Source organism: Grammomys surdaster, unplaced genomic scaffold, assembly GCF_004785775.1.
Source record: "Grammomys surdaster isolate TR1022 unplaced genomic scaffold, NIH_TR_1.0 125701, whole genome shotgun sequence".
Lineage (NCBI taxonomy): Eukaryota > Metazoa > Chordata > Mammalia > Rodentia > Muridae > Grammomys > Grammomys surdaster.
Window position 1 is genome coordinate 1,067,499 of NW_021620536.1, and position 10,126 is coordinate 1,077,624.

Here is a 10,126-nt window from a genome sequence, read left to right on the forward strand (position 1 = left end):
GAGGAGGAGGAAGAAGAAGAAGAAGGAGGAGGAGGAGGAGGAGGAGGAGGAGGAGGAGGAGGAGGAGGAGAAGAATCCTAAACCATTTTCTCCCAGCTACACTGTAGGTCTTTACAGGTCTTAGGTAAGGATTGACTAATGAGAACCTGATTGTGGGGTAGAAGGAAAATATCATTGTCTCTTGTCACTTTAGTTTCTCCCTTATCACCTACCATACCTGGAAATTCAGACAAGAAAACTAAAGTAGTTAGATACGCCGGTGGTTCTGAGTAGATTAGGAAATGGTTGTGACTTCCACCTATAAATGATGTGAGAAAAAAAAGTGTTTTATGTTGTTTTGTGAGATTTTAACAATACCCTAAGTCCACCATCTACACAAGAAAGTGTTACTCATGATCTAGATTTTGCCCTTGGTCATTAATTTACGGAGGATTTGTGGCTATGGGGCTCCTGGAGAGAGAATACAAAACAAAGTAAAACCCTTGTTATAATCCCCGCCTAAAGATATAACAATGAAATAAATACATAATTGTATTAGGTTGACCTAAAATAAAAATTCCTGTTTAAACTCTGTATTCCACTTCATTACACTACACTCTGCTCTTGGTTCTTTAATCTCTTGGTCTCAGAGCGTAGAACAATCTCAGAGCTGTAAAACTCTCAGGATCTTTTTCTTCCCTGATCTATAACCCTTGTCAGTTCATGCTATTACATAACAGCCACATTGGCTGACAGGCAAGGGATCTAAAACCCAGCAAAATTTGGGCATAAAAAATGTCAGCTTCCAAAATAAAAAACCAAGCCATACTTATCCAGAGGTACATTTACAAAATCTTTCAGAAAAAGAAGAGGAGGGGTGCTACAGCTATCGATCGCTGGTACTTGGAAAGCTCAATGAGGTGGATTCCCTGCTAAATACAGGAACCTTCCCTGACAGGAGCAGTGGGGGCATGTATCTTGATGGAATGTTTAGGAAAAAACAAAAGGTTGTTTCTCTGAATCTTTCTTTTTATTAGTTCTTTGTTCCTTGGGTACTTTACTACAAGCCCCACAGGCAAGTTTTAAAACACATTCCCAGGACCCACATATGCTAACCACTGCTGGAGATCAGCCCTGCAAAAGCTCAAGCCCTGTTCACTACACTGCTGAGCTGGAGAATTTGGTGGACCCTTGAGACACTATGTCCTGTGCAAAAGGCCATGTGACACGAGTCTTAAGACAGTCCTAGACCAGAGGTAGCAGCAAGAAGGGGGTTTTCGAGAAAAGTCTGGAAAAAATGGAGATATTGGCTTGGATACTTAAGGGTGAGTGGCAAATCAGAGGTTGTATCATGGCCATTGGCACTGAAGGAAAGAAAGAAAGGAAAAGAGAGAGGATGGAGACAGCTGAAGGGGACAAGATGGAAGAAGAGTTTTGATTGCTTTCCTAAATACCTGTGATGCACCAAAAGTCCTGATTAAATGCTTGCCCAGCATGAAAGCTACAGGGAGCAAAATGTCAACTACTTCCCAGTTCTGGGGCTCACAGACATATCAAGTCAAATGCCTGGAGAGATGTTTAGAACTAAGTAACAGTACCAAACAAGGTAGGTGATAGGTAGAAACCGAATCAGACACCATGTGGGCTTAAAAGATAACACATCCCACGGAAAGCTTTGTGGCACATCCACAAAGCCCACGCCACCACTTAGCAAACACACTATGGGACATGGAAGGAAGGGTCCTCAATTCAATCCACTTCCTCCTTGCAGAAGTTGAAAGGGGTTGAGGGATGGACCCAGCTCTGGCTAGGGAAAGACCGGGGAGAGAACACAGGTCTCCTCACACAGGACAATGCTTCTTTTGGCCCAAGGACTTTTTATTGAGTTCAAGAGTTTCAATTCTATAGTTCTTCCTCTACTAGTTCTTCCTCTAGCAACGTAGGAGAGATTGACTTACTGGATTGTTGGATTAGCTTGCCGTGACCGGTGTGCTTAAGGCTATATGGGACTTGATCTAGTCTCTTCTGACACATCTCTTTTTCGTTCTCATCCAGTTCTGAGTTGCTGCTGCTGCTGCTGCTGTCGTAGCTGCTGTCACTGCTCCCATAATACTTCTGCCTCTTCATGACCTCTGCACACTCTGGCATGCAGCACAGGGGCTGAAACAGAGGGACATGTCTGGTTAGAATCCCGTCGCACACTCACTGTTTTTAGACCCCGCCGCCCAATCCACCCATGTTCCCTGCTTATTAGTGATGATGGAGTTCCCCCTCTACTGCTTGGTGCTTGTCAGCCAGTAGAGCACACACTAGCTGTGAGCCTGGCTTAGCATACTATGGCTCAGTCCTGATGAGAACAAGGCTGTTTCTACATGACTGCAATAAACAATAGCAAGTTTCTGTAAATAAAAACAACAAAGTCAGGGGAAATGTTTAATATAAAAAATATAAATATCCTAAACACAGCTTTCTTTACTCTGCCCGAGAGAGATTAGGCATCAAGCCTTACCCAATAAAAAGTGAGCGGAAGGTGGAGAGGGAAAAAGAGAGGCAAGCAGGACAAGAGGACTAAGAAAGCTGAAACAAGAGAATCTGTTAGAACACCGTGCCCTGACACATAGCCCAAGAGCCTATTCACTCAGGTAATGTTCAGGAAGTGAAGCATTACTCATATGGCAAGTTCACTATTGATATTTATTTATTCATCTATTTATTTTCCTTGGAATTGGACCCAGGGTATATATACGTGTGTGTGTGTGTGTGTGTGTGTGTGTGTGTGTGTGTGTGTGTTAATTATCCACTTTCTAAATTTGTTTCGGATGACTTTTGACCCTTCATAGGGAATTTCTAACTTCAATGCAGTCTGGCCACAGTGGAGCTGTCACTGTTTCTGTTTGTTTGTTTGTTTGTTTGTTTGTTTGTTTTTGTTTTTTATCCTCAAGGTGACATCTTCCAACGTGATATATGAAAATCACTGTGGTGTGAAGCTTTTTGGAAGAGTTACAGGATGCAGAAGAGCAAGTCTGCACAGATCTGATGATCTATTGTGCCTTAGTATTTCTCAGAGAACCAACCTGCTTCCACTCCTCGTGATAGATGCTTCTAAAGACACAAGGCTGAGGGGCAGGGAGAGGGATGAGATGGCCTCACTTCAGAAAGAGTGTACATAATGGAGAACCAGACAGCTCTGCAACTCAGTTGTTTTAAGGCTGCTTGTTACACACCTCATACATCTCCTGTTCCTGCTGAGACAGAGTTCTGCAGTTGTATACTAGTGGCTTTAATGTTATTGTATACTATAATGAATTCCTTGGATGTCATGAGATTTTGTGGGAAAAAAAACTCCCCCTCCAGTGTGACAGTGTAGGATAAGAAAGGAAGGGAAGAGGCATTTCCAGAAGCACCTAGAATATGGGGCAAGCCAAATCATGATGATGTTACAGTTACAGCTTGTGTGTAGGATGAAATACAGCCAAAATGGAAAAGGAACTGAATAACTGGGTACCAACCTGCCTGTAAGCATACGCTCTCCTTCTGATGCTCTAATAGTCACAGAGTACCAAAAATGTTCAAGTGGAAATGCATGAAAACATTTGCCAGCAACACAGTCATCAAACATGTTGACAACCTTGACAAACATGAACTCTAGAGAAAAGATGTCTCTTCAGAAGTTTAGCATACCCCAAAGGAACAGAAGTATGATCAGCCCTTCTTCCAGCACCATAAAGCTTCAAGCTTTCCCAACGACCTTGACTATATAATTATTCAACCCTACTAAAAAAAAGAAAAGCAAAAAAACAAAACAAAACAAACAAAAAAAAACATAGAGGAAGTGGGGCAGCTGCAGCGCTGGGTCATGCAAACATGCAGGACTTTTTGACCAACATAATGTTCAAACAATGAGTAAATAGTGGTCATGGCAACTTAAAATCCCAGTAGCGCTCTAACTGTATGATGGAATTTTGAAAGTGGCATGAAGTTATGACATGAACTCTGTGTGCTACGTAATGTTATTTGTAGTTTTATTATGAAACAGGGCAGATACAAAAATACATACATGTATAGATAAAACAAGTGTGTACTTACCAACTTAAGAACCTCACTAAGGCTTTGTGTGTCCAATTAATATTCCTTAAATTCTCAAATGTTGTTTACTATACATAGTAAAATACTATATGCAGTATAGTATAAATACTACTGTTTATCTTGTACAAAGTTGATTTCACAAAAGCGTTTCAAATTTTTCTTCAACTAATGAAGACCTTGGTGAAGTGCTTTGACATGAATCACTGTCTGAAATGGGCGTTCTCTTTAGAGGTTTGCGTCCCTTTAGTCACCCTGATAAAACTTAAATAAATTAAATTATAAATACACTTCTCCATTAATTATGCTGATCTCAGCTACTTAGAAATTCTGCTGACTTTAACAAGTAAGGAATTGCCCGGTTCATTTCACTTCAACAAGTACACCGCTAAGTCCTGTTTATCTAGAATGTTCACCATCAGTGTTATTATGTCCCAGGGCTGCCTCAAGTTGGTTTTGGCATGCAGTGATGACTACTATGTAAAGCTGAGGAACTCTACTGGTACAACCGGTTGGTGCAAGATACATATAAGACAGGCAAAGCTTAAAAACTCCTCGAATGTTTCCCCCAGTGGAGCCATGATTCATAAGGTCAATTACTTTCTCAGATAATCTAATCGTATTAGATTCACAGGAACGTTCAGCTTTCAGAATAATCTGGGATGTCTTTTCACAGGTATCCCTTACCAGGATTACCTTGCATCGTTTTTTTATTTCTTGCTCCTGAAACATGCCACAGACGTCCACACCTCCATTACACTCAATCAACACGGTGTCACAACTCCAGGGCTCTGCCTTGAGTGTTCCTCCTAACCCGTGTGAGCAAGGATTGTTTTGCAAATCTGTTTCCGGTGGAAATGGCTCAAGTCCAGAAGGCTGTCTTCAGGCAGCCCTCCTAATTCACACTCCATGCTCACCACGTACACCTTGCTTTGACATGTACTTAGGCCCCTCTTCAACTAGCCAATGAGAACATTTTGAACACATTAGACAATTTTGACAAACAGATTTGGGAATGTGTGATGTGCTAGACACTCTTAGGTGCTACAGATGGGAGATAAAAAAGTACTTCTCACCTTAGAAGTACACACAACCTCACACAAGTAACGACTCGTCACAACTGCTCTGAAACAGCATTACTCGTGGGGAAGAGGGGGTGAGGGGAAGTTTAAGTACACCTAAACTTAAGTCTACATGGAGGGGCAAGGCATGTTCACACAAAGTAGCCATGATTCAGGATAGTTAGGGAGTCTCTAATCAGTCCTGCAGTACATCAGTGTTTTTTCTTCTTCTTTGTTTTAGTGAACAGTTAATAAAGCATACCTGTACACTTAATGTTTAATAAAGCATACCTGTATGTTTTAGTGAACAGGTGTTAAAGCATCCGAGCCTAACAAATCATGAGTGTGTGTAGATGGAGAGATGCCTCGGTGATGCTGAAACGTAAGAAGCACACACTGAGAAGTGTGTCTATGATTTCTGAAATTCAACTTCGTGTTTCCCTGCTAGTGAGGAATACCTCGCACATTAAACTGTGGAAGCAACGTCACAGATGTTAAGTAAACATGTGCCTCTCTTCTGACAGTGTCTCTTTCCTAAGAACTGGGTCTGTTTCTGAGAACACTCTGTCAGTGTCACTGTGTCAGCAAAGGAAAGGCTCCCAAAGACACTGCAGAGATTCCTGACGGCAACACTTATTACCACACCGTTAGCAGTGGCTGTGCTATGTAACCGATCCTAAACGTCAACAACAGAGCAATGCACAAGGAATGGTGCTTCGTGTACACGGTAAAAATTTTCAGCCATTAAGAAGCCAAATGTTAAATGAATTAAGACAATCTCAGATAAATATTGCACATTTTTCTCTTGGTTGTGGTTACTTCATTTTATATAGATACATAAAATCATATACATAAATTTAATACAAAAATAAAAGTAAAAAAAAAGTTTAGGAAGACAGGGGAAGCTAACAGGAGGAACGGGCAAGAAAAGCGAGAACAGAATTACACTCAACTGAAATGGAAATTTCTGGTTTCCCAGGGGACTCAGTTATAGCATGTGATGTTTTGCTGAAGCAGACAGGTGAGAGGATGTTTTGCTGAAGCAGACACGTGAAAGGACGGGTGATGATTAGAACGAGTATAACTATAACCCCACGGACAGTGTGACGAAGCTCTCGCATTAGTTTGCCTTCATCCGCTTTACTAGTCTTTGCTGAAGACTGTCTTGAATTGGTTTGCCTTGTACAGTGTTGCTGATCTTTGCTTTTCGTGGCTTTGTAGAGAGAAACTCGGAAAAGAACTTCTCATAAAATTCTGGGGGCTTCTTGCCAATCAGTGGGGCTTCTCGGTTTCTTCCAGATCGAACTGTCACTGCTGGTTCGTGTTTGGTGTTTTCTGAGGGAACTGGGCTGCCGCTGCTGATTCGTGTTTGGTGTTTTGATAATGGGCTGGACTGCTGACAATGAAGATTGGAATAGCCCCCAAAAGAACTATTTCTAAGCATGTCCACAACCCCCGTTTCCTATTAACCTGTCTTTTCCCTTAACTCCTGGGGGTAGTAGGCTAGATGGGAGGTTAAAGAGGCCTTATTAAAGTAGGTTGTGGAAACTCTAAGCCTAGGCTTAGCATGCAGTGTGGACATTCACACTGTATGGACACTGAATGAACCCTCTAATGTCACAATCTGCCTTATCTATAACCCCACTTCTTTGTTAGTTATCTGGGACTATACTAAAATCTGACATTGACCTTAGAACAGGGGTAGTCCTCCGAAGTCCCGCCTGACTGAATCTCTAGGCATTTGTTAGCACTTGGGAATGAACCGAAACTCTGAAGGAAGCTAATCAAACAACGCTTGTGAGTTTGAGGGAACGCCATTTGCCCGGTTTTGTCTTCACTGAACACAAAGTTCCTGAAGTTCCTATGAAAACGAATCCTAACTGTTAAGGGAAATGCAGAACAGCGATCACTTGCGCTCAAGACACGGACTTGGGTGCCATCTCACCTTCGGTCCTCGGACCCGGGCGGTTTTCCCCATCAGCTTTTCATCGTCGATTTCGCACTGTTCCAGAAGATCTAGAAGATCTTCCTCCTTCAAAAATATGATTTAAATGGTGATCACTGAAAGTATAGAGACTTTTTAACGAGGTCAGTAATCTCTACAAGTTAGTATACGGTAGTTATTCTAGAACCTATGCAGTGGTGATTACTCAGATCAGAGAGAAACATTAAAGGCAGAGGCTTCCAGAAACTTTACCAGAATCTGGGGCTGAACATAATACACAGCTGAAGTATGTGTGCAATCATTGTAAGCAAGCATGTCCTTCCCAGCACACTACTAAAATCTCAGAATCCCCAACCTTAATACGTCAGCTCGCTAGACACTAAGATGTGTAAAGCTCATGCTTGTCTTCCAGACTTTGTCCCAATTAATCATCCCTATAGTGATTAGGACAAGTTAATATTAAAACATGACACAGAAGATGAAAACTGGCCAAAAATTTCATTTAGAAAGAATTTAATGTTAGAAATTTGTTTAATGGGTACCGCTTAATGAAGCTGCTTAGCAATATTAACTATGGCAAGAATATTTTTACAGCCTTAGGAAATATTTTTAATTCAATGCCTATTACCAGTAGAGGAAATCTCTAAGTATCCCAGTAACATTCTTTTATGAGCCTCTGAATTTATTTTGAAATCAAAGGAAAAGCTATAAAACCATCCATCAACACTGGAAGGTGAGCAAACGTGCACAGCTGCACTGAAGGGCACAATCAACCACCTCGCTGTGTGATCCAGACCTCATCACTGACAAAACTGTGTTCGCATATTGTGACTTCTACTTCAAAATCTTAAAGTTCATTGAAGAAACCAGGAGTCACAGCTCACAGTTAGAAATGTATTCTAATCTAGGAAAGATAGGTGTAAAATTCCCAGAAGCCTCTGGCCTTGATCCTACTCTGGATTATACCAACAGCGTTGTTAGAAACTCAAAACTAATCTCAAGAAGTCTAATTTTATTCAGAAGAAGAATCATAACGAACAATATTTTCATCCTAGAAGCTCCAGATAAACTAAACAGCCATATATTTTAAAAGAGAAAACTACAGAGGAACAAAGTGCAAAGGAGTCCAATCCCCCAGACAGAGACAGGTTCTTCCCTAGAAGGCAGAGAGGAGTGCTCTCTTTCCACTTTGGGATCCTCTGTCAAAGCTGGACAAAGACCGACAGACACAAAGCCATTATAGATGAGTTCTGCTGAGTTAAGACTGTCACCTTGAGACCTCATCAGGATGATATATTAAGAGAGCCAGCAAGCTTGTCTATCGAGAGCACACACAAAAATAGAGACGTTCCGCCAGCTCCCAGGTGTTTCCCAGGTGTGCCAACACCTTAGCTAGTCACCTAGACACGTGAGTGAGGCCACCCTGACACTCTATCCCCAGCTAAACGCAAACATGTGCACCCTACACAATTCAACTATTCACTGCAAGGAAGATTGGCCCAGGGAACCACTCAGCTTGTTTCCTGTCAGGGCCATGCAATAAGCAAATAAACACAGAGATTTGTTATGTTGTAATACAGAATCAATAGACCCTGCACAAGGACAAAGCGGGAGGGAAGGCGGAAAGGAGGCGAGGAGAATGGACAGAAGAGGAGAAAGGAAAATGAGAGAGGAGGGAAGAGGAGAGAGGAGGAGGACACAGAGGAATATAGATGGGGAAATGAAACAGATAAATGGAAGAAAGACTTGGGGCTGTGTACGTTTGTGTAAGATTTCCAAGACAGGGCCTTGCTCTGGAGCCCAGACTGCTCTTCAACTCATTAGGCCATCCAGGCAATCCTTCTGCCTCAGTCTCTCAATTGCTTTTAAGTTATGCCTGTGCTGCCATACTCAAATGAAAGAAGGAATCTTAAGTGCTCTCATTTTCCAAGTCTACATAGCATCAAGAGAAACTATTGCAGTGTTAGCTCTAATTAAAAGGAGAATGTCACAAGCCACTGAACTGCCTCAATGGCTTTCTCTATCCAGTTTCATACACAAATCTATGTCAGAAGGCATTTTATTATAATATAATGAAATTACAACACAGTATCAGAATTATCTGCCTGAAGTATGTCCTGTTATTCACCTTATTGATGAAGTCACTTGGTTAGCTCTGAAATGTGACCACCTCTTAAGAAGAAAAGCAACAAGAAATCATAAATGTAAAATGTTTCTATATGTAAGCCTCAACTGGCATCACCGTGTGTGTGTGTGTGTGTGTGTGTACACACAGAAGTATGTGTATATGTGTATGTTTGTGAATGCACTGGTGTTTATATGTATATATCTGTATGCATGCTTGTGTGTGTACATGTGTATATGTATATATCTGCATGTGCATGTGTGTATGTTTATGTATTTCTGTATGCATATATGTATGTATATATGCATGTGTCTATGTGCATGTGTATAGGCTTATGTATGTATGTCTGTCCGTATGCATGTGCGCATGTGCATATCTGTATATTTGTGTGTATATCTGTGTATATGCCTGTATGCATGATTGTGTGTACTTGTGTCTATGTATGTGCATATGTCTATTCACATGCATGTGTGTGCATATGTGTGTATGTGCAAATGTCTATTCACATGCATGTGTGTGCATATGTGTGATGTGCATGTATGTATGTTTGTGTGTGTGTGTATGCACGTATGTGTGTACATGTTTGTATGTGTGTGTTTGTGTGTACAGAAATCAGTGAAGGGACTATATCTACCACTCTGCCTTATTCCCTTGAGACAGGGTCTCTCCCTGAACCTGAGCCAGGCTGGCAGCTGGCAATGCTCAGGGATCTTCCTGTCTGTGCCCCATAAAGCACTGGGGTTACAGAAGTATGCACGCTTACAACTGGCTTTGTACTTGGGTGTAGAGGATTTGGAGTCGGGTCTTCGTGCTTAGCCAGCAAGCACTTCTACCCACTGAGCCGCATCCTCAGCTTAAGACGGGTCCTTTACTCAGGACACAGTGCTTGGCCCGCCCCTTTCTCTAAGGACACAGTGGTTGGCCCGCCCCTTT

The 10,126-nt window shown here is 41.8% G+C and overlaps 1 protein-coding gene across 1 annotated transcript in view; it reads right to left on the reverse strand.

Annotated features, from left to right (window-relative positions):
- Ttll7 (tubulin tyrosine ligase like 7) overlaps nt 1–10,126 on the reverse strand; it is a 126,170-nt gene that overhangs the window by 46,053 nt on the left and 69,991 nt on the right. The window contains exons 14-15 of the mRNA XM_028788086.1: nt 7,069–7,155; nt 1,938–2,139 (exon numbers count right to left, since the gene is read on the reverse strand). Of these exons, the coding sequence (XP_028643919.1) occupies nt 1,938–2,139; nt 7,069–7,155 (289 nt within the window). The remainder of the gene's footprint in view (nt 1–1,937; nt 2,140–7,068; nt 7,156–10,126) is intronic.